The sequence below is a fragment of the Eretmochelys imbricata genome, chromosome 2 (genome assembly GCF_965152235.1).
Source record: "Eretmochelys imbricata isolate rEreImb1 chromosome 2, rEreImb1.hap1, whole genome shotgun sequence".
Classification (NCBI taxonomy): Eukaryota; Metazoa; Chordata; order Testudines; family Cheloniidae; genus Eretmochelys; species Eretmochelys imbricata.
In genome coordinates this window covers 82,945,971-82,971,331 of record NC_135573.1, presented here as the reverse complement: position 1 = coordinate 82,971,331, position 25,361 = coordinate 82,945,971, and the positions used below count along the sequence as shown (strand labels likewise).

The 25,361-nt window shown below is 44.9% G+C and overlaps 1 protein-coding gene across 1 annotated transcript; it reads right to left on the bottom strand.

Moving 5' to 3' along the window:
- Positions 1-5,782: 5,782 nt before the first annotated feature.
- On the bottom strand, positions 5,783-25,090 carry LOC144261159 (uncharacterized). Its single transcript, XM_077810391.1, has 4 exons — positions 24,943-25,090; positions 20,125-20,165; positions 17,414-17,495; positions 5,783-8,371 (listed from the first exon to the last, which is right to left on the bottom strand). Exons 2-4 carry the CDS (start codon positions 20,125-20,127, stop codon positions 7,941-7,943), a joined length of 516 nt encoding a protein of 171 aa, XP_077666517.1. The 5' UTR covers positions 20,128-20,165; positions 24,943-25,090; the 3' UTR covers positions 5,783-7,940.
- Between the last annotated feature and the right edge of the window lie 271 nt (positions 25,091-25,361).

The window sequence follows — 25,361 nt, the reverse complement described above, 5'->3', positions numbered from 1 at the left end:
GCACAACCAGTGAACTATGTGCAGTGTCTATGAAAGGGTTACTGAGCGACACTACATCTCCAAAACCGCTATTAATCCTGTGTTATGTCATGTAATGCAGTGGTCAGTTAGGTTTCATTCATCTTGAGACACAACCAAGGAATGATGTGAGCAAACAAACTCTCCTAAGAACAATGCCCCAGGCCTGAATCAACAGATGTGGAAAATTTGACGAGACCAGCTGGAAGGGAGACAGAGGCAGAGAAAAAGGGAGGAGTCAGGAGTACACATGAGGGAATTCAGGGGTGCCTCCCCACCCTTCCCAGGGGCTCTCTAACTCCCATTAGCCAGCCAGAGGGAGAGGGGAGCTGATTGGCTCCTTACTCCCCAGCCCATGCCCTACTAATTTAAACCCTGAGATGTATGGATCCTCTGGTTCCAATGTAGCTCTCTAGATTTTTTTTTAAAGCAGCTGACATAGGGTTTATTAAATGTTTAATGAATGACACTGTGGGCCTGAGTCTGATCTCACTTATACTGATTCTCATCAGTGTGAATTCAGAATCAGTGTCTGGATCTTCAAAAGAACTTTGAGATCATCACATGACCTGTAGTGGTTAATTTTCTGATTCCATCAGCCTGAACTATCCTAGTTGATAAAACAAAGGCTTTTGGCTGGAGACTCAGGCAGCTGGGAAAGTTCCAGGTACTTAGGACTGCTTCCAAACTGTCAGGACTTTGAGTCAAACTACAGCCATAGGTGCTATGTTGGGTGTCAAAAGTTTGAATGTACAATTGAAAAGAAGGATGTTTCCGCATCCCTGACATTTGGACTTCCAGGCAGACTGCAAAGAAAATATTTATTTAGTTCTGCAGCCTCACTTTGACAACAGTCACTTAAAAGAGGAGATATATTTTGTTTACTGATAGTAAAAGAAGTGTAATGTATGTCTGTTTTCTGCAAGTGCCAGCGTAAAAACTGGCAGTGGAAGTAGCAACTGAGAGAAAAAGGTCTCAAGCTTTGAAGCTTCTTACTGTAACAGTTAAAACAGGCAAAATGTTCCTGACCTGACTCCTGACATTACCACACCCTGCTAACATAATTGATGTAAGTCAGCAGTTTTCAAACTGTGGGTCAGGACCCCAAAGTGGGTCACAACCCCATTTCAATGGGGTTGCCAGGGTTGGCTTAGACTTGCTGGTGCCCGGGGCCAAAACCAAAGCCCCACCACCTGGGGCCAAAGCCTGAGGGCTTCAGCTGTGGGCGGCGGGGCTCAGGTTACAGGCCCCCTGCCTGGGGCTGAAGCTCTTGAGCTTCAGCTTTGGCCCCCTACCTAACCAAGGCTTCAGTGTCCCCTCCTGGGGTCGTGTATTAATTTTTATTGTCAGAAGGCGGTCACGGTGCAATGAAGTTTGATAACCCCTGATGTATGTTTTAGTAATAAATAGCTAAAGCTTTACTGATATTAGCATAGAACTTTATTGTGGTCTAAGCTCTCAACAGCAGATTTCCCACTCTCAAAGATGGGAGGTCATTAGCAATCTCACTAGGCATGTAGTGTCCCTCAAATGTTTTTAAAGTTGTTTTTGCTTTTTTCTAAGAAGATGAGAAGGAGAAAGGAAAAAGGGCAAAGATGAGGGGATAAGGGAGGAAAGGACATAGGAAAGAGCAAGGAGAGGACTGGAAAAAGAATTGGGAGAAATCGAGAAAGGGGTAGAGAATTACTGCAGAGGGAGAATTGCCCTGAAGTTCTCATGATGGTCGCTTCCAAACTGGGTAAAATTTGTTGTCCAAAACTTTTTTTTGCCAAAAAATGCAAATTCAGGTCAACCAAAACATTTCACCAATTCATGTCAAATGCTCCAAATGGTTTCAGTTGCGGGGGCGGGGACCCTGAAAAGCTTCATTTTGACATTTTTGAAACACAACTTTGATATTTTTTTTTTTTTAGGCAAAATGACTTTGTTTCAAAATTTATTTAAATTTTATTTTCAAAAAGTTAGAAATATAAAGAAGCTTGAAAATTAAACAGTGTTTTGTTTCAGGTAGAACAAAACACTTCACTCAACCTAAAGAGAAATTTTTTCCTGACTTTTTGGATCACCAAAACATTTGAAAAAGTTTGTTTTGGGTTGATCTGAAAAATAACATTTTTTTTTAATGGGTAGCAAATGGAAAAATTTGGTTATTCTCACAGCTCTAACAGGATCACCCACTGAGTAGCTCCCTTCTCAGAGACAGCACAGTGAGGCATTCTCATGGGTGTTTATGATGATGGTGATGCTCATTCTCATCAAAAGTGAAAGGAATAGAACCTCAGCACTTGAGAGCAGTCGTTAGTTGGTGCCCTGAAGCCATAAACAACTTTCTCAGAAAAAGCAGAAATTCCTGGTGGTTCTAACTCTGGTTGGTTGTTTTTTTTGGTTAAGTTATTGTATGCACATCCTTTTCCTCCTGCACAAGTTCTGAAATATCTGTCCCAGTTTTTCAGTTGTGTTAAATATGCCTCTTACTAAACTAGAGTTCTGAAGACAGGTTGCAGAAAAAGAAAATAGCAGGCCCCCCATATGGCGTTAAAAACCTGTGTACAGTTGGTCACTTGTATAATGAGAAAAAAGTGTCACCTTTTTAGGAATCTCGAAGTCCACTAAGAACATCCAGGAAGATGCAAAAGAAGAATTCTTTAAACAAAACCAGAGCTACTTTTGGTTATGAAAGAGTTCAGCTCCAGAGACTAGTTTGTCCAATCCACTAGGGGGTCTTTTTGGATAAGAGTTAGGGCAAAGAGGTGGCCTCAGTTTCATTCAAAATCGAGATGTAAGGCTAACTTAGCCGACATGAGCAAGACCAAGACAAGACAAGCCTGAACAAGTAACTGCTGAAACAAGGGAGGCAGAAACTAACTCAGGTATTGTGGGTATGTTTATAGTAAACAAAATAGGCAGGAACATCTTGAACTGATACATTTGCCTGCAAAGTGATTGGCCCTTACATGCAAGAAGTATAGATATTAGTAGCTAGGAAAGATGTATACAAACTGCATAATGTGTGATGTGAATTGAAACTGTGGTATCAGCCTGGACCTGGCCAGCATGAGCAAGGAGCTGTTACATGCCTAATAAAGTAACTGAGTGGTGATTTGACGTTGAACTGAGGTTTTATGGATCCCAGAGAACTGGATGAAGTGTTCTCCCAGAACTGGACAAGGTGTTCTGCTTAAGCCAAATGGAGAGGTCTTGGAGGGAATCCCAACTCTATATGAAACAGAAAGGGATAAAACTGTGGGTTGGTTTGGGGCTTTCAAGTTTCATCAGTTGGGGATTTAGTTTTCCAAAACCAAAATAAAGTTGAGGTAGATCAAATCTAGATCCCATTTTATCCAACCCCCCAAAGTTTTGAAAGGGAGTAAGTGGATAAAAATCCCAGTTTTGTCTTATTAGTTTAAATCTACTCTCTTGCTGTGTGGGTTAACAATTTTGAATAAGGGAGAAATGTTTCACTAAAATGTCATTAGAAGTTCTTTACTTATTTAGCAGACATCTTTACTGAGTCTCAGAGAGTACATGCAGAATTTGGCACTTCATATATGAGAAGAGGCTAAAAATAAAACAATTCAAGCAGAACAGCTGTTTTATCCACACCAGACCTTGAATGAGGTCCATGATGGTGAGGAAAACACTGCAATTGAAAACCTATTTAAATCTTCAAGTCTGATTGCAGTTGTACGTTTTAGATTATAGTTACGATAGCTTAAGAGAAACTGGGCCGAGCACACAGCGAACTGGCAAGAGAAAACCATCTGTACAGCACCACTTGTGGTTGCTTCAACTTTGTAGGCCCAGTATATTGAAATTATATAGTAGTATATCTTTCTTCATTTACCATCACAAGCAACAAAAGCATGTGTATTGCATTTTCCACAACTATGCAAAAGTTGGCACCGTGGTCAAGGATACTGATATGTATTTTGATTTGCTGGTTTCCTTCTACTTTGGGGCTACTGAACTGCTTACCCTGTAATCAAGCTAACCAAGATAAACACTGAAACAATATATGGCTTGTGAAACAAGACAAAAAGCCAGGAATATTTCTAGTGCTCTGTATAAATAAATAGCAAGTGGAAATGAGTGTTCACGGTGTAACAGGCTGGACAAACCAGTCTAGCAATTTCTAAATCTCTTCCAGTGCTCCTGTTCCTCCAAGAATTGCTGCGTGTGTGCCATAGGCATGAGGAATGATATTCTATGCAGAGGGCCAGCACAAGGACACTCACGTCCCCAGGCCGGCTGAGAGAAATTTGGGGCTCTAGTACATCATGTTCCTTGGGGACCCGCCTCCTCCCATTTCACCACAGTTACAGATGTTTTGGGGGCCCTGTTCAGTTTCGGGGCCCAGTACAATTGTCTCCCCCTTCCTGCCTCTCATCAGTCTTCACGTCCCACTTAAACAGTATAGTGAGTGTTTAGCTTGAATAGCTAAGGTCTTGCACTGGCCTTCTGCAAAGGAATGAATTTCAACTTGCAATCTGCTGAATGCTCCTGGGAGGATGCTGAGTGCCCGCCATTCCCATTGACCTCAGCGAGAGTTACATCAGCAGCTCCCAAGAGCCTGCTGCATACAAAGCACTTTGCGGGGTCAGGCCCTAACTAATACTAAAGTGTATTTAGCTAAGAAAGGAATGAAGCAAATGAGTGAAGGACCTGAACCATGGATTTAACTAATTCTTTCACTATTAACTAAGGACTAACAAAGACTTTGTGGCCAATGGTATTCATTAAACAAAAGCACAATACTGTTATTTAATCATTGCGTGTTCACAGTGCGCTCAGTGCGGTACAGAATACCACGTAAGATACTGAGCCTGATATTTTTTTCCTCTCACATCAGTGCATATCTAAAGTGACTCCATGAAAGTAGGAGGAGATACAATGGCATCAAACTGATGCGCAGGCAGAATCAGGGCTACTCTCTGCTCTGAGGTAATTACAGTCTGAGAAGACAAACCTAGACAAAAAATACATCAGCCACAGGGTGGAGTTGCTGTCGAGTCTTTGTTTTGGTTTTATTTATACAGTGATCAGACTCTAGTACAATGGCATGAATAGTTTATACTCTAAAAAATCAATGTGGTTTTTAGTTGTTCTATATACAAAACTTTACTTAAAGGACTGGCAAATCTGCTCCTAATTCCACAGTCAATGTAGCATGCCAAACTAGTATAGGAATCAACTGGAGACCAAAAGCTCTTTAGTACAGGATTGTCTCATTTATGAAACCAGTTCAATGCATGTAACAACTGGCTGTGATGCTAGCATTTGCTAGATACGTGATTGTTTTGTCACTAGTCTGGCACCAATATAGTAACCTGGTTGTGGGCTATTTTGTGCTAATGGTAAGCACTACTGGTAAGGGGGAGTGCAGACCTAAACTGTGGTGGAATGGGAAGTGTCACACTGTGTGAAGTGGTCCATGACCGTGAGTGCCAACCTCAGGGCAGAATGTCAAAAACAGGGCAGACATCCCAAACTGTTGGTGTGTACTAGCATTAGATTTCGCCAACCCAGTAACCAATATGAACTCCTCAAGCTCAATAATAGTCTTGCCATACAGTCACAGACAGTCCCCTTGGACACTCCAGTCTATTTTGCTACCCAGGGAAGCTGGACTTAGTGATAAATGGTCAAGTACACCAAAGATCACAAAATATTCAGGTTGCTTCCAGTCCCAAGAGACCCGTCACTTACCCCAGATGAATTTGTACATTAGATCTCACCAAAGACAATGCTTATAGCCAGTCCAATAGTAAACTAACAAAGGATTTATTAATGAGGAAAAAGAAATGAGACAGTTTTTTACAGGTTACAGCAGGCAGCATATATACACAAATAAATTACAATCTATGGTTCCAAAAGGTGACAGAGTTGTAGTAATCAATCAGCTCTCAATTTATCTTAGGGCTAACCCAGGTTGACCCTGGGGCGCTCTGCTTTTGTTTCCTAGATCCAGCCCTGTGAGAGGGAGATGATGAATTTCATGTCAGCTGTCTTTATTTCCTTCTTTCAGAATTCAAGCTGATGGGATGAGCTTCCTTGCACATAGCACCTTCACGGGTGAGAGAGGTCTGTTAGCCCAGTCTTTGTAGTGTGATGCTTCAAAATGGCCCACTTAGTTTCGATAATCCTTCTTGATGGGAAGGGAAACCACTCCTCACGCCTGGGTTCACAAGTTCAGAGCAGGTATTTTTATAGTTATAAAGAAAAACTTCCATATTACCTTATAGCATGGGATACAGACATTACAAGTAAGATTAATGCATGCAGCAATTTACCAGCATTTTATAGAGTCTAAATACTTCTTTACAAGTCTAACGCCTATCTTGAACAATATTTACATTTAGGTGAGCTGGCCTGGCTTCCAGCTATGAATTTGTCAGTGCTCAGCTGACACATATAGCCTTGGCAAGAGCTGGCACCTGGACTACTAGCAATACAGGAAGTACAGACAGTAACATCCCTTCAAAAGGTGGGGTATCCTCCCCTACTATGCAGCTGGTCAGCAGAAGGGGATGGGGCCATACCTGCACCAATTCCCTACCTTTTGTTGCCCCATTAAGGTGAGCTGTTTCTGGGGTCTTGCATCTTGTTAGCAGACCCTGTACTCCACTAACACAGGGGCTGTGATTCTGGCCATAATTACAGAGAAGGAGGTGGAAAGTGGAGTCCCCATACTCCCTTCCTGCCCACTCTGTGCAGCCATATAAGGATTAGCCAGAGTCTGGCCCTGCATAAAGAGATATTACACAGAGGAGTGACACAGCACTCACTGAAAAATGATAAATGTCCATTATTTATGGCCTATACAAGTGAAATGAGTCAGTGGTTTCAGTTCATTTCCCAATGGATAGGTGTCCACATCACAAACACCAGCAATGAAAAATGACACAGTTTTGTCAATCTCAGCACAGGTCAGGGATAGACCAGACGTGGGGACTGAACATCCGAGAGCCGGTTCCTCTAGATAAGGGATGAGACAATTTAGCAAGACTGTGAGGAGAAGTCTGTACGGCCACAGCCTGTGTTGGACCCAGGCTGTGACTAAACAGAGGGCGCCAGGGTTTTCAGCTGTGAACTCACAGCACCTTTCACCAGCACTGAACTGACACGTTAAAAGAAAGGTTAATTTGCATATTTTAGGATTTAGATGTATAAGAATTTCACAAGCATTTCTTCCCTGCAGTTAATGGGAGTGACGTACATGGATGAGAGGAGAAGATAGTGGTAGGCTGACATAAACCTATATAGCCTTGTGCAATATAATTTCTCTCACTTTCTGCAAACTTACTGCAAAACAACTCTGGCTAAAACAGGGAAAAACGGAACAATATACTGAACTAATAGACCATTGTCACATCTGAAAGGACCTTACAGCATTTCACTGTGGCTTAGGGAACACCATCTGGAGACAGATGTTTGTGATGGGGTTCCCAGGGTACAACTTGGAATTGGGGTACAGCTGTGCGCCTTTAACTCTCCAGCCTGGGCTGTCTCTCACAATGCTTTGCTAGTGACAAGCAGCAATCCCCTCCAGGTGCTGTTATCACTCAGCACAACCACATGTGGAGCCCCAGACCCAGCTAGATTGCATGAATGCTCCCAGAGCCACTCACGAATCACACAGAGAAAGGCACCAGCCAATTCCCCCCCAGCTCCCCAGGCTTGCACTCCAGAGCTACACCACCTTTCCCTGGTCAGAAGCGTGACTAGTGTAAGTTTATTACACAGTCCACCCCTCCCTCAGTTTGGAGAGGACATACTCTAGCCTTTGTAACCTGAGCTGAGATTTCCCAGGTACTTCAACCAAAGCACACTGTTTTAGGTAAAATATAGAACGATTGATTATAAGTGATAGGCATATAAGGTCAGAGATAGTTACCAAAGAAAATAAAAGCTAAGCGCACAGTCTAAATCTTAAACATTATTACACTAGGATAATGGACTTTTCGCCCACCCCTCATGGAATGCTTGGGGGAGGGTGATTCTGCACCAGGCGATGCTGGCTGTATGTCCACCAGGGTCTGCAGAAGGACTCTACCCTTCTGCTTCTGTTCCTGCAGTTCAATCAGACGCAGCAACATGTCTGCTTGGTCCTTCATAATCCAAAGCATCTCATCCTGCGCCGCACACTCTCGCTCATTGGAAGCTTTCCTGCTCTTCATGTCCATGTCTAACTTCTCGGACAGTGAAATCCTCCATGCTCTCAGCTCTGTGTCAGCTGTCCCGGAGGTGTTCATTATCTCAGTGAACATGTCCTCCTGCGTTCTCTTTCTGCTTCTTCTAATCACCGAGAGTCTGCTTTCAGGTGTTGATGACAAGCTAAAGGACACATTTCCAGCTGTCGGTCAGGGAAAAAAAATAAAGAAGCCACTGCACATGAATAAAATGTTTTCATAGCAAAGCCATTTTCATAAAAACCCCCACCCTTATTACACTAGGTGCAAGCCATAACATAATCAGAATCTGTAACTGTTCACTGTACCATTTTGCTACTCCAGCCATGGTCAGTAGGCCCCCCTGGGTCACGGGTGACCACACTTTTAATGAAGTTTATGGCAGGCTCATGTCAGGAGAGCAGGTAGCTAGTCGAACAATGGTCCTTCCCTATAGCACCACAGGAAGCTGTTTACGAATGGGGTGGGAGGGGGAACGTTTTTCACTCCCAAATTGCGGAATCTCTCATGGGGGGACCCAGTCCCCTATCAGCCACATTAAACTACTTGCCAACCCATTCCAAGCACAATAAAGGCACATTAGCGGCTGTGTGGTTTGGTGATCCGGAAGGGGTGGGGGTCTACATGCCCTTTTTTCAGTGAAAGAGCACTTTTAATGAGAACTTCCCCCGTTTCCCCTAGGCGACCCTATGTGATATCAGTCTCCTGAGGGTAACAGTGGCGGAAAGGAAGGAGATGCTGCAAGTGTCTGGGTATAGACCCGGTCCTTGCGCTGCTGTGCTGTGTACCACAATGATGCCGGCAGAATTCATTCAGGAGTTGCATGGGAAAGTGTCCTATCATGGTGGAAGAAATAAAACTGCCCTACCCAGAAACCTTCTACAAAGGATTGCACAGTACCTCCATGAAAATTTCCTAGAGATATCCATGGACAATCCTGGGCTATCCCAGTCCACATAAACAGTCTTTTCCAGGGACCACCCTCTGCGTAGCTGGAGCGCCCTCTTCTATGCAGAGAATCACAGCACCTCGTTTTTTCTTCACAGTAAACATGCAATACCACGAAATGTGTGTGCCTGCTAAAGTTTAATTGGACTTTTATTGTAATTGTATACTCACCAGAGGTGCCTTCCCCGCCATCATGGTCGGCCACCGTGATGTCCTGCAACCCACCGGGCTCCAGGGTTAAAAATATTTCCTGGCTCTCGGGGAAATTGGATCCCCCGCTTGCCTGTCTCCCATTCTCCTCCTCTTCCTCATCCACCATATCATCCTCCTTGTTGTCCCTAGACTCACACACCTGTGAGGTGTCCACATTGCTTGTGGGGGTGCTGGTAGGGTCACCCCCGAGAATTGCATGCAGCTCGTTGTAGAACCAGCATGTGTGGGGTTCAGCACCAGAACGACTGTTCGCCTCCCTTGCCTTCTGGAAAAATTATTTTCTTTTCACATGGCACTGCTGTGTGTCCCTCATGTTGCCCTTCTCCCCCATTCCACGAGCAATCTTTGCATAGAGGTCCGTGCTTCTTCTGCTGGATCGGAGCTCTACCTGCACAGACTCTTCTCCCCACACAGCAGTGAGATCCACCACCTCCTGTGTAGACCAGGCTGGAGTGTGTTTGGGGTGTGTAGTCTCCATTATCTGCTGTGCTCAAACTGGCATGCTCCCAATGCTGATCAAATAGGAAATGGGAAATCAAAAGTTCCCAGGGCTTTAGCAGGGGTGGGACTGTTTTCTGTGTACCTGGCTGCAGTGCAGCAGAGTTGAGAATGATCTCCAGAGCGGTCACAGATGAGCATTGTGGGACACCACCTGGAGGCCAACTAAATCAAATTACACAATGCTGCATCTGCACTACCTTGCAGTCAGCCCATGAAAATCAAACTATGCGCTACGCATCTCGCACAGGTGGATTACAGACGTCCACATCACAGGCAACTTAGGTCAACATAAAGGACTCGGTAGTGTAGACACATTCATTAACAGGTAGACTTAAGGTGGCTTTCTTCGACCTAACTCTGGAATGTAGACCAGGCCAGAGAGAGAAACACAATAGCTTTGGGACTAATACTATTTTCCTTATTCTGATTGGATTCCTTGTTCAGAATTTGAAAAGAATGATTGTGGGCTTTTATCATGGTCACATGACACCTCAAGCTATGACAATATGAGTAATTCTATTAGGCATAAGCAGTATGAGACAACACAAAACACAAGCCTTGGGTTAATTTCAAGGCTGTGGTATCATCGCAACTCTTCCAAAAGGACAAGTAGTGCACCCATATGCTATTTATACGTCAGTAGACGATCTATACTCCCCTAGATAGAGAGACAATTGTATTAAAAGCATGTTGCAAACAAGCAAGCCACAAGAGAGTTTGTTTCATGCTGAGGCATATTGATGTTGCAGGGATTTTAAAGTGATTGGATATTCTGAGCTAATAGGAGTGACTAATTGCCCTTTCAGTGAATCCACATATGCTAGGCATTCATGTTTTGAAAAAGCAGCCAAAACATTCTTTCAGGCTTGAAGTTGATATAAATAAAAGGCAACAGAAAGCCCCGATAGCAAAGTTTATCGATGACACATGCTTTAGTCATAATTTACACACGGACACGGCTGGATTTTCCATTTTTGTGTTCAATTGACTTTTAAGGAATCTCATCGGCTGCCATAAAATGGATATTTCCAACCACAGTGAGACTAAAACAAGAGACCCCGTGCACAAATAGCCCAAAATGATGAGCATTATTGTTGTTACTGGTATTGCAGCAGCACTAAAATGGGGAGCATGACCCCAATGTGCTATACATACACCAGCTTTGGCCTGGAGAGCCAAATAAAAAGCAGATGAAGGGTGGAGGAAAGGGATAAAACATACCAGTAAAGTGGTCAGGATGACAATAGGCACAGAGCTTGTTAATTCCACACTCCCCTTCCTACTCTTCCCCCTCAACCAACTTTATTTTTATTTTAATATAAATTTAGCCATAGATTTTTTCCTAATATATTTAACCATGGCCTAGTTAAATCTGTATTTATGCATGCCATATATAAGCAAATAAAAAAATAGTTTCCTCTAAGCTTATAAAACCTTTTTAATTTTAAGAAAAAACAACAAGGAGTCCTTGTGACACCTTAGAGACTAACAAATTTATTGGGCATAAGCTTTCGTGGGCTAAAACTCACTTCATCAGATGCATGGAGTGGAGTGTGCTAAGATCAAGAAATTGAACTGTCCACCAATATGGGTGGACCAGTATTAAAAAGTGTTACAGTAGGTGACAGCCTGAGAATGTTAACTCTAGTCCTTTAGTTCAAAAGGTCACTTTTCTTGCCTTTTCCCTCATGAACTGAATCAAGTATCAGAGAGATCCAAAGACTGGCCAATGGCATTTTCAAGCCATAAAATAGCCAGCGATGTCGGTCTCTCATCGGCCATTGTCAATCAAAGATACGTTTTAATGCGCCTGAGCTTTGAAAGGCTGTGCTCACACTTGCAACTGTGACTGGCAGCATGAGCAGAATCCTCAAAGCATCCACACATTAGGAAAAATATCCTTCAGCTCTGCATCACGAATGAATTGGAGAACTTGGAGTGGAAAGTGCTTCCCATGTTGCAAAATGGAATGGATGTTGTCCAATTCGAGGTCTTTATCTTTGATGTCTGAACTTTCCTCTTGTGTCAGCATCCGGTGAAGGTTCGTACAATTGTTCAAGTGTGTTTCCTGTCCACCAGCAGCTTACTAAGGTAATACAAAAAAACTCCATTTCTTTTTGTGGTGCTTCCTTTGTCCAAACCTTTCTTTGATGGACACTCAAGCAGTGTCAACGAGAGAGAAAAATCTCCTTCCTGAATTTTAATTCCAAGCTTCCCATCACCTCATTTCTGCCCTCATAACCAAATTGTCTCTTCTTCCAATGAATATGAGTTTCCTTGAAGACAGGCTCAACTCCAAAGTTTTCCACCATTTCTTTGGCAGCAGTGATGGCATCTTCAAATCCGTTGTCTCTGTAGGCCACAAGAAAATCAAGGCAGCTTTTCATCAAAGTAGTAGCAGTTGTGATGTCCATCGACTAAGTTTGTAATGCCTTGTTTACAACATTTACTTGGAACAGGATTTTGTGTCAAACCACACCTGAGACAAAAAATTTGAAGTCTGTGATCTGGTTTGCCAGGCTTTGCACCTCGTGTCAGATTCCAGCCTTGGCTTTACTTGGCTGTGCCAGTTCCATCAGGGCATCATAAACCTCAGTCACTTGGTACCTGACCTTACACTATCAATGCGGCTCTCCCAGCGAGTTTCTCTTAGTAACTTCACCATCAGATTTCTAACATTGTCCGTGAGGATCTGTCCTGAGGATCTTCCACCTGATAGTTGATGCTGAAAACAGGACGTACCTCCTTTGCAGTACTCTAAAGTGAGACAGTGAATCTAAAGATGATGCTGCATCTGACACAACCAGTTTGAGGGAATGGCAGCCACAGGGCACGAAGAAAGCTCTTGGATTCAGTGCAAGGAACCTTGCCTGGATGCCACCGTTTCTTCCCTTTGTGTTCACACCATTGTTGTAGCCTTGGCTGCAACCGTCCTGAATCTTTATTTTATTCTCATTCAAAAGATTCATAAACAGTTCTATCAGGCCTTTTTCAGTAAAGTCATCCACAGACTAGAAACAGAAAAACTGTTCCTTTACTTGGATACAGCCATCTTTGTCATAACAAATCCTACTATAAATGACATCTTTTCACTGTAACTAATGTCGGGAGTGCAGTCCATTATTACGGCATAGTACTTCACTTTGCCAGGCTGCATCAATATGTTATCAAGCACCTTCCGTGACATAAGGTCAATCAATTCATTTTGAATTGTTTTCCTGAAGTAATAGTCCATAGCTTCCTTACAAACTAATTGATGTAAGTGCTCACACATGACATCATTAAATACGTTCTTTATTAGTCACTACTCACACTCTTCGAGTCTTAAAACACAAGTACACTAAAGGTCACAATATCACAGCTGGGCTCTCACTTCGCTTCACTTCGTTCTTATATCTGACTGACTGACTGGCGGGCGATGCCCCACCCTTTATATACTCACAAGGACATTCTAGGAGGTTCAAGGAAAATGTAGTTCTCAGAAAGCCTGGAAGGTTCCACAAGATTCTACAAAGGTGCATAACATTTTAGGAGGCTATTTAAAATGAATCCACATACGGAATACCTGAAATATTTTACTTCAAACATTCTATTTTCCCTTTTGTCGTTAACAATAAAAAGAGCACCCCAAGCCCAGTGCCCCCCAAGCCTGGCACCCTAGGCGGTCACCTCGGTCAGCTGCCCCTAAATCCAGCCCCATTCCCTCTTATCTACCCTCTCTGTGTCCTTCTCTCACCAGTGGCATCAGAACTGGGGGGAATTAGGGGGGCCATAACCCTCCCACTTTTTGAAAGTGCATGGGCTTGGCCCATCCAGTTTTCATGGGGGCAGACCCTGCCTCCTTCCCCTTCTCTTCCCCCCAGGATCACCCCCCAGCGAGGCCAGTGTGGAGCTCGGGCAGTTGTGGGAGCCATGAGGACCCTCCACCTGCCTGCAGTTTGGGGGCCTGCATCTGAAAGCAGCCCCGCCCTGGCCCTTGTCCCTGCCAGGCCCAGGGCAGGTGAAGGGTCCATCTACAAGTCCATGCCAGCTCCCTACAGATGCCCATATACCTCTGTCCCCGACCCAGCTCCAACCAGAGAGGGTGGGCTTTGGAGCCACAGCCCAGCAATGGTAAGACCCACGTGGGCAGCTGTGAGGAGCTGTGGATACTCCACTTGCCAAAGGCAGGGACTCCAGGGAGTGGGGACATGGGCAGGGGGCTGCTTTCGCAGCCCCAAAGCCCCTGGCGGGGGGGCGGGCTCCCCGGCCCCACTCCAGCTTCTGGCTTGGCTGGGGGCGGGCCCTTGGGAGGAAAGGAGGGGCAGGGGCTGGGCCTCAAGGGTTGGGGCCTCAGGGGCAGGGTCTCTTGGCTCCTGGCCCTCCCACTTTTGGGAAGGCTCTGACACCTTTGTCTCTCACCTCCTCCTCCTTCTTCCATGCTGCCCCTCATCCTTTGAATATCCTCACTCATCTCATATACCAAACAACTTAATTCTCTTGCTTCAAAGTCCTCCTCAAAGAAAACTTTTTCTGCAAAGCTTTTTTACAAAATGAATACTGCCAGATTCTTACATCAACAACTCCTCTTTGAAGAGTTTTTGTGTTTGAAATAGATTGTAAGTTTTTTGGAGCAGGGCTGTGTCTTATTTTTTTATAAAGTGCGATGCATGCTCAAATTAATAATATGGAATAATACCAATAAATCAGCTCCAATAGCTCAGAATCTAATCTGAAAAAAATCTATCCACATTGGGCAGAGGTTTAGAATTATAGCACAAACACAAAGGCTGCGTCTAGGAATTCATAGCAATAACTGATACAAAGATAAAGGAAATAACCCCAAAAATTAATGTTATGGAACCAGGGGGTCTGTGGTCTAAAAAATGTCTTGGTGTATGTAGCATTCTTTAATACCCCAGCCAGGAATTATAAGACATTCCTGAATAAAATGAATCTGCTCAAAAATAATGCTAAACTTTTAAATCCGTATCAAATTGGCTGCCTAGCAGAACACATTCAGAACAACTTGATTTTTTGGCTTTGATCAACTATCTGATAAAATTTTGGACTATCTATTAGGAGCCTGGTCCAAAGCCCACTGAGATCAACTGAAAGACTCTCATTTCAGCAGCCTTTGGATCAGACCTTAATTTACATGCCACCCTCATTTCCTTCTTCCACTTTCTGCCTTTTTTCCTGCTGGCTCCCTACTCCTGAAATGTCCTGCCTGATCTGTGTTGTGTGTTTCCACCGCTTCCTCCTAGTACTCAGCCCCTACCATTCAGGCCCAAAGTGCTCATCACCTTTCAAGATCCAATCCATGAGTAGCTAATGAGATTGCCTGTTTACACACTCAGTTGCAGGCCTGAATCCAGAGATGTTAAGAGTAACAAGAAGGGTTTCTTCAGGTATGTTAGCAACAAGAAGAAAGTCAATGACAGTGTGGGCCCCTTACTGAATGAGGGAGGCAACCTAGTGACAGAGGATGTGGAAAAAGCTAATGTACTTAATGCTTTTTTTTTGCCTCTGTCTTCACGAACAAGCTCAGCTCCCAGACTACTGCACTGGGCAGCACAGCATGGGGAGGAGGTGACCAGCCCTCTGTGAAGGAAGAAGTGCTTCAGGACTATTTAGAAAAGCTGGACAAGCACAAGTCCATGGGGCTGGGTGCGCTGTGTAAGGGACTGCGGAAGACTTTGTTACGGCCTAGCTAGGGAACTTCCACTTTCTTGAGGCTGCCCGGTCACTGTAGGACATGGAGAACCAACTCTAACCGGTTTTAGGCCGTTTTGTCTGCCTTGCATGGCCTGTTGCCAGGTAGCAGAAAGCCCCTGTTGGGAAGTACCGTATTATATATTCATGAGCTGCTTTTGTGTACTGCTTATTAGGGCTTCCTGTTTACCCCTTCGTCCGACTCCGTCCCAGGCAAAGCTCCGGTGTGCTGGGTTCTCCGCTTCCATGACAGCAACGCTTGGAGTCCCCGTTGCGGGTGTGACACTAACCTTCAATAAAGCCAATAACTCGCTGCTTAGCTGCATGTGGGTCTCATTTTTCAGAGTACCTCTGCCGGCCTGCGGTGCTTCAAACACCTTGGCCCAGAACACGCTGCATCCGAGAATGCTAAAGGAGTTGGCGGATGTGATTGCAGAGCCATTGGCCATTATCTTTGAAAACTCATGGCGATCGGGGGAGATCCCGGACGACTGGAAAAAGGCTAATGTAGTGCCCATCTTTAAAAAAGGGAAGAAGGATGATCCTGGGAACTACAGGCCAGTCAGCTTCACCTCAGGCCCTGGAAGAATCATGGAGCAATTAAGGAATCAATTCTGAAGCACTTAGAGGAGAGGAAAGTGATCAGGAACAATCAGCATGGATTCACCAAGGGCAAGTCTTGCCTGACTAATCTAATTGCCTTCTATGACGAGATAACTGGCTCTGTGGATGAGGGGAAAGCAGTGGATGTGCTATTCCTTGACTTTAGCAAAGCTTTTGACACGGTCTCCCACAGTATTCTTGCCAGCAAGTTAAAGAAGTATGGGCTGGATGAATGGACTATAAGGTGGATAGAAAGCTGGCTAGATCATCAGGCTTAACCGGTAGTGATCAATGGCTCCATGTCTAGTTGGCAGTCTGTATCAAGCGGAGTGCCCCAAGGGTCAGTCCTGGGGCCGGTTTTGTTCAATATCTTCATTAATGATCTGGAGGGTGGTGTGGACTGCACTCTCAGCAAGTTTGCAGATGACACTGGGAGGAGTGGTAGACACACTGGAGGGTAGGGATAGGATACAGAGGGACCTAGACAAATTAGAGGATTGGGCCAAAAGAAATCTGATGAGGTTCAACAAGGACAAGTGCACGTAGGATGGAAGAATCCCACGCACTGCTACAGACTAGGGACCGAATGGCTAGGCAGCAGTTCTGCAGAAAAGGACCTAGGGGTTACAGTGGACGAGAAGCTGGATAGGTCACGTAAACACCACCCTATACCGGAAACCTACTGACTGCTATGCTTACCTACATGCCTCTAGCTTTCATCCAGACCACACCACACGATCCATTGTCTACAGCCAAGCTCTACGATACAACCGCATTTGCTCCAACCCCTCAGACATAGACAAACACCTACAAGATCTCTATCAAGCGTGCTTACAACTACAATACCCACCTGCTGAAGTGAAGAAACAGATTGACAGAGCCAGAAGAGTACCCAGAAGTTACCTACTACAGGACAGGCCCAACAAAGAAAATAGCAGAACTCCACTAGCCATTACCTTCAGCCCCCAACTAAAACCTCTCCATCACATCATCTAGGATCTACAACCTATCCTGAAAGATGACCCATCACTCTCACAGATCTTGGGAGACAGGCCAGTCCTGGCTTACAGACAGCCCCCCAACCTGAAGCAAATACTCACCAGCAGCCACACACCACACAACAAAAACACTAACCCAGGAACCTAACCATGCAACAAAGCCCGTTCCCAACTGTGTCCACATATCTATTCAGGGGACACCATCATAGGGCCTAATCACATCAGCCACACTATCAGAGGCTCGTTCACCTGCACATCTACCAATGTGATATCTTCCATCATGTGCCAGCAATGCCCCTCTGCCACGTACTTTGGCCAAACTGGACAGTCTCTACGTAAAAGAATAAATGGACATAAATCAGACGTCAAGAATTATAACATTCAAAAACCAGTTGGAGAACACTTTAATCTCTTTGGTCACTCGATTACAGAACTAAAAGTGGCAATTTTTCAAGAAAAAGACTTCAAAAACAGACTCCAACGAGAGACTGCTGAATTGGAATTAATTTGCAAACTGGATACAATTAACTTAGGCTTGAATAAAGACGGGGAGTGAATGTGTCATTACACAAAGTAAAACTATTTTCCCTTGTTTATTTCCCCTCCTACTGTTCTTGTAAAGTGCTGGAAATGGCCCACCTTGATTATCACTACAAAAGGTCCCCCCAGCCCCCACCCTGCTCTCCTGCTGGTAATAGCTCACCTTTCCTGATCACTCTTGTTACAGTCTGTAAGGTAACACCCATTGTTTCATATTTTCTGTGTATATAAAATCTCCCCACTATATTTTCCACTGTATGCATCCGATGAAGTGAGCTGTAGCTCACGAAAGCTTATGCTCTAATAAATTTGTTAGTCTCTAAGGTGCCACAAGTACTCCTTTTCTTGTAACTAACCAAGATGTTTGTAAGTATATGCTTTTCTATGTAAATACTGTCCTCTAGTGGTTTAATAACTAACTACAGTCACACAATCAGAAAATACAGGAAGTAGAATTTAAAATAACAATGTTCTTTTCTTATTGTAAAGAAGTGGTAAAATAAATAAATCAAAGCATCTTTGATGTACAGATCCATAGAGAAGTTGACAGGTTTCAGAGTAGCAGCCGTGTTAGTCTGTATCCGCAAAAAGAAAAGGAGTACTTGTGGCACCTTAGAGACTAACAAATTTATTTGAGCATAAGCTTTCGTGAGCTGAGCTGTAGCTCACGAAAGCTTATGCTCAAATAAATTTGTTAGTCTCTAAGGTGCCACAAGTACTCCTTTTCTTTTTATAAAGAAGTTGGTCCATTAAACCAGTTTCCCAGCTAGCCAACTGGAATTTTCAGTAATTAGGTTTGTTAGCCTGTCATAAAATAATATGTCTGGTAGTTAGGGAAACCACTTCAGGGCTAAACCAGTGGGTTTGTTTAGGCCCTCTGAGCTAAAACACAAGCCAAGTCCATATGACTGTTTATTACCAAATACAAACAAAAAAGGAAAACATATCAAGGGTAGAATTCATCCCAAGTGACCAGTATGACCACCAGAAAGTAATGCCAGAAGGCTCTTCCTGAGTCAGGCTCTTTATTCGAAGGAACTGTCTTGGCTGCTGAGCTCTTCTACTGTTTCAAATACAAGAGTGGTCTGGTGAGTATTCAGCAGCATTACAAGGAGCCAATCCTGCAATGTGCTGAGCACTCTCGTTTCTTGAATTCTGTCTAGACTAGGCTAAAAGGTGTTTTGTTTTTTAAACTTACCAACAAATAGATTTTAACTAACATGTTTTAAAACTCTGATGTAGACAGGACCAGTTGTATTTTAACACATCACATTAACCCTAGGTTTCCCACTGAGGCCTTGTCTGTGCTGGCAGCAGCGTGTAAGATACATGTAGCTATATGCCACACTGAAAAGTAGGCTGCATCCACAATGCAGTGTATAGCTACATGTGGCAGTGAAAGGCTCCGGCAGGGGGAAGGCAGCAGGGGAGCTGCCGGAGCCCTTCCCTGCTGCCTCCCCTTGACAGAGCCTTTCCCCAAAGCCAGAGTCTTCCTCTAAGGCAGAGGAAGGCTTCAACAACTCCCTGTGGCAGAGAAAGTCTCTGGCAGCAGAGACAAAACAGGACACTACAGTACTTTGCTAAAAATAGCAGTGTAGCTACGGGAGACACTGCTTGCATGTGTGGAGAGCCATGTAGAGTACATACTCTAAGGTTCTGGCATGTCTTTACTCACCTAAACAGTGCCTTACCATCTACACTGTTATTTATACCTAGGGTTGCCATCCCTCCCGGATTGGCTGGGAATCTCCTGGAATCAGCCTCAATCTCCCGGTTGCTATTGAAAGCAATCTGGGACATTTTAATAGGCCAAAAGCCCAGTTGGTGGTACAGCGGGGCTAAGGCAGGCTCCCTACCTTCCCTGGCTCCTGGGCAGCTCCTGGAAGTGCAGCTCCTGGAAGCGGCCAGCATGTCCCTGCAGCCCGTAAGTGTGGGGTCAATCAGGGAGGCTCCATGCACTGCCCCCGCCCCAAGCACCAGCTCCACAGCTCCCATTGGTTGGGAATGGGACACTCCCTCCCGCACCCCAACTCCCTGCCCCAACCCTGAGCCCCCTCCCACACCTAAACTCCCTCCCATAGCCTACACCCCCTCCTGCACCCCAACCCCCCACCGGTGAAAGTGAGTGAGGGTGGAAGAGAGCAAGCGACAGAGGGAGGGAAGATGGAGTGAGAAGGATGGGCCTCAGGAAAGGGGCTGGACAGGGGGCATGGCAAGGGGGTTTGGGTTTGTGCAGTTAGACAGTTGGCAACCCTATTAACCTGTGCTGGCCAAAATAATGCAGAAACTGATCACCAGCTCTTAGTGGTATTATTGGGTGTAAAACCACTGGAAAATCTTCCATTTAGGATTCGAAGATTTAGACTTCGGCTGATGCAATTTTCTTTCAACATTGAACACGTAGCAGAGGAAACACTCACCATAGCAGACACTGTATCAAGAGCTCCAATTAAATGGCCACCTATGGAAGAAGAAAAGGCTTTAGAGAAAGATGTCAAAGTCTACAATGACCTTGTTCTTACAGCAATTCCAGCCAATTTCAGAAAATTAGTATTAAAACCTGCAGGGCTGGAACCTGGGAGGTTCTGAGCTACTGATGTCTCCACAGTGCCACAGACGACTTGGGCTGGGCTCTCATGTGAGGCTGGTCTTGGCAAGAAGTACCACCCAGAGGACCTGAGCGGCAGTCCTAGCAGTCCCTATTGGCCAATACTTGTACTTAAACCAGGAAGCCATGAAGGGGAGCTGTTTGAGGAACAACACAGACTGCCTGCTTGTCTCTGCTCTAGACCTTTTTAAACAACTGTCCCTGTCCAAACTAAGGTCATGTTTAAATGTTAGTTAAAATGTGTTAGTTAATTCAGCTGCCTCGGGTAATGCTAAATGGTTGAGTGTCAGGTCACTAGACTGAGAGACAGAAGCCCAGAAGTCAATATTTTGACTATTTTTAACTGAAATACAGATTCAGTTTAGGAAGACTCAATCAAACTATGAGTGATCATAGAAAACTGGGGTCTGTGTAGAGACCGTAGGAGGCTACATTAGAGGAATGTTTAACCTAGATCCCCTGCTTCTTAGACCTCTGCTTTCATGATCTGACCAGCTTGCTCTGTAGGGGGAAATTCCAACCACAAGAATATGAAGGGTTGTACTAATGGGGATACAGCCTCAGTTATGTGAGGTTGAGAAGATCTAGCACTGGAGGAGGGTAAAACAAATGCTCTAAAATACACAATGCTTCACTGCCAAACTGAAATCAACCAAATTTACTACCAACTTATTTAACGATATATATATGTTTACTAAAAGAGAATGAGAGCTAAAAGGAGACAAAAAAAATCAATTCACTCCACTGCACGGATTGATTCAGATACTTTAAAAAGTTCATGAACAGCCAAGGACTGAATCTCTTTCCCAAGGAAAAACAACCATTTATAATTCAGACAAAAAATGTTCCCATTCCACAGAGAATTGGTGTGCTTCTTCGTTAATGTCAAGCTAACATACCGTTACTGGTTTTAGAGTGGTAGGAGATGTGCAGAAAATACACTTGTTATGGAACTGAGGCCTTTGCCATCCTCAACAGTGCATGAACAAATTACGTCAACAGAAATAAGAAACATTTCATCCAGCCTTCTCAGTAGACCGTAAAAGCAATCAGGAAGAAATAGCTCTTTTAGTTAACAACTGGGCATACCATGGGATTTATCCAGTAACACTATGGAAGTGAGCTTACTTGTAGCTGAATCAGTGCTGTCTCAGACTCAATTGGCAGTATAAGCAGAGGAGGGAGCTAAGGAAATAAAAACATCTACAGGACTATTCAGCAGTTCCTGCAAGAAAACAATTGATTATCTATCTTTTCTTAGGTATTCTGTGTAGCACTGAACACTGTAGCATCTATGCAATGTGACAGCTCACCGCAAGAGAATAATTTGTCATCTTGTTTCTGTATGTCTCATATGTTCTGCATTGCATTGTAATTAAACATATAGCTTAGAGCAGTGGTTCTCAAACTTTTGTACTGGTGACCCCTTTCACATAGCAAGCCACTGAGTGTGATTCCACTTATAAATTGAGAACACTTTTTTATATATTTAACGCTATTATAAATGCTGGAGGCAAAACGGGGTTTCGGGTAGAGGCTGACAGCTCATGACCCCCCACGTAATAACCTCATGACCCCCTCAAGGGTCCTTATCCCCAGTTTGAGAACCCCTGGCTTAGAGTGTAAGCTAGAACAGTTCATTGATATTGCTTTTGATGAAAAGTGGATGACTGAATGGAACAGGTTTCAGAGTAACAGCCGTGTTAGTCTGTATTCGCAAAAAGAAAAGGAGTACTTGTGGCACCTTAGAGACTAACCAATTTATTTGAGCATAAGCTTTCGTGAGCTACAGCTCACTTCATCGGATGCAGAAATCATCACAGAAAATTTTCATTTCATTTATACATTTTCTGTTTTTTTCAGCTAAACCAGCATCTTCCACAATGATGTCCTGGCCCATGACTGGGGCTCCTAGTTACTAGGGGCTATGATGATGATAATACACAAAAAAATCCCCTTCATTTTGAATCTGAAAATTTTATTTAATTTTTTAGGGAAGATAAATAAAAGGGAGACAAAGTGGGAAAAACATTAAAATATACAAACCCCAAAAGCTGAACCAAAATTTTCCAATTTGAAACAAACCAAAATTTTTCTAAAAAGAAAAGGAGTACTTTCACGAAAGCTTATGCTCAAATAAATTTGTTAGTCTCTAAGGTGCCACAAGTACTCCTTTTCTTTTTGCGAATACAGACTAACACGGCTGCTACTCTGAAACCTGTCAAAATTTTTCTGTTTCCTTTTGTCAAAAAACTCCAGCAAAATAGTGAATTATTTCAAACACAATGAAATCTGATTTTTGATTTTACAAAAAATACATTTTTTCACCAGTCCTACTGTAAGAGCCTCACACTGAGAAGGTATGTTTGTACAGTGCCCCATGTGATGGGGTGGATCAGGGCCTTTGGGCACTACCATAATAGAAATATTTAAGTCCATATTCTAATGCCTTAGGACTTCTCTGCATTGGAATATGGCAGTGTTATAACAAGGGTTATCTAACACAATGTCAAAATAGTGGTAACCGTCTGTGCAGACGAGGATTCTCATCTTTAAATTATATTAGCTCGTTGTGATCAACCCTAGGATCTAAGAACAATTTTGTATCCATCTTCACACTGTCTGGAGTGGTGCACAACAGTGAATGCCTGCCTTGGGGCAAACAGTCAAAAAAAGGGCAGACACCCTGTGATGTGTTCTATAATTAGATTTTGCCACACCAGAAACAAATGTGAACTCCTGGATCACTGTAACAGTCTCTCCATGGAGTCACTGACAGTCCCCTTGGGCACTCCAGTCTGTCTTGCCACCTAGGCAAACTGGACTTAGTGATAAATGTTCACTCACACCAAAAATCACAAAATATTCAGATTGCTCCCAGTGCCAAGAGACCAGTCACTTACCCCAGATCAATTTGGACAGCACAGCCCAAGTCCCAGCCACCCAGGGTTGACAGCCAAAGCACTTAAAAAAATCAAACCACATAGCTCACACCTCCCTTGACACATTCCTGTGCCTCCCCTAGGGAGGCCCACCCCATAGTTTGAGAAATGCTGACCTAAGAGATCTCAAGCTTTCTTCTTTCACCACTGGAATACAGACAAAACCGATCTCCTGACAAAGATGATGACATCTGGATGAGTGGCAAAGCTGGAGATTTGTTTAGGTTTAACAATTTGTTGTTAAATATTAATTATTGTTAAATATTGTTTATACACAAAATTGGGGTAGAGATGTTTTTATGAGGATGTGCGTACTCTTTAAAACTGTAGCAGAAAACCAGACAAGAGGGGAGCTGGGGAAGGTTCTAGAGCCTCTACAGCAGTGATCCCCACACTTTTTCACTTGCATCCCCCCTTACCTGGTCTGCGCCCCCCCAGGAGCTGCGGTTGGGATCCGAAACCAGAGTTGTCGGGGGTGGGCAAGGAGGGGCAGGTCCAGGAGTGGGGCTGCGGTTGGGACTGGGAGCTGGGGGCCACGGCCAGGAGCTGGCCAATGGTTGGGGCCAGGAGCTGGGGGCTGTGGCCGGAAGCGGAGCTGGGCTGAGGGCAGAGCAGGGCCGAGTGGCACTCTCTCCCTGCCTCCCATGGGGGCTGGCCAAGGCCCTACCACACACCCCTGAATGTTCCTCCATGCCCCCGGAGGGGGGCACACCTCACAGTTTGGGGAACAACGCTCTACAGTGAAGGCAAGACAGAAAAAAAAGCTCTCTGGGAGGATCAAGGCCCTTTGAGCTCTGCAACAGCTGAATTTAAAATTCTTGGCTTACTCCCCTGTGGCACACTGGAAACATGTTGCATCTTCATATAAGCCATTGAATTGAATAATATGATCAGCACAGCAGCCCCTCTGCTATCTATTTTGACAGTAAATTCATGTTCGCCCCACATTTTCAGTTCTTGCTATGCCAAAATTTTTTGCCTGGACAGCCTATAACTGAATTGCAGGCAGAGCGTCGGGGGGGAAGCGGGAGGTCTGGGGGCTGAGCAGAAGGCAGCTGGGGCTTTGGACACCTATGCAACGGCGGGATGCTGCAGTGTGTGGAGCCAGTGTGTTAGCTGGACATTTCGGCTCCAAGGAGCCATAGCGCTCACGCAGAGCTGGGACCGCTGACCCTGGGCTCTGGAGCCAGGGCCCCGTGGGCGGAGCACGCTCACAGCCGTTCCCATTGTTGGGGTCCCAGGGCACGGCCACTAGTTAAGTCGAGGGGATGGAAGACCATGAGTGTCGAGGAAGTCTCTTTGCTCTAGACCTAGGTGCCCTTCTCAACCCCCCTTCACAGAATTCAGTCCTGGCTGGCCTGAGAAAGCCCTTGTACTCCCAAAATAACGCTGCAGCTGCAGACAGAGCTGTTTCGTGTAGGTTTTCCTGGCGCCAAGTTAGGATAACGGCAGGAATCAGCTACAAGGCCATAACCGCTTATTTGCCTCATTAATCACAAGGCTAAGCAGGCTGTGCTGTTGTTTTGAATTGCTAAAATTCTTGTTAAGGTTGCTGGAAAAAATAGTGTTGTAACCCATATAAAGCAGTTTTACTAGGCTGATGTGTAATGCAATAGAGATAAGGAGTATAAAGGTATGCGACTCTGCCTGCTCAGTGTGCAGGATTTGAGATTCTTCTCTCCCCATACCTTCTTTGGAGCGCCAGATAAACTCTTCTGCTTCTCCACCCCGCTGGGTTTCTGGGGTGACGCACACCGGGCAACGAACCCCTGCTGCTGCTCGCCTCTGGCACCGGGTGCCGGCAACACCACCCAGGCGCAGGCAGGCGGCGCGGCCCTGGGGGCCGGCGGGGCGGGGCGGGGGCGGGCTGGTGGGGAGGCGCCCGCCTCGCACAGGGCAGCGCCGGGAGGGAGGCGGAACAAAGCGACGTTTTCACAGCCGCGTGACCCCGCGCTCCATCCCCCGCCCCCGGAGTCCCTCTAGCCGGCCTGGTGGGTGGGTGAGTGGGTGGGGCCCTACCTCTCCCTGGCCCTCGGGGCGCGACAGGCCGGTGGCTGAGGGCGCTCTAGCCCGAGGGAGGGGGCGTGGCGGCGGCGGCGGCGAAGAG

Excerpts from the sequence above, each read along its gene's own strand:
- LOC144261159 (XM_077810391.1), bottom strand. Across the intron at positions 8,372-17,413 it reads TCACATTGGTAGATGTGCAG|CTGGAAATGTGTCCTTTAGC; the intron begins GTGAACGAGCCT and ends CCTGACCGACAG.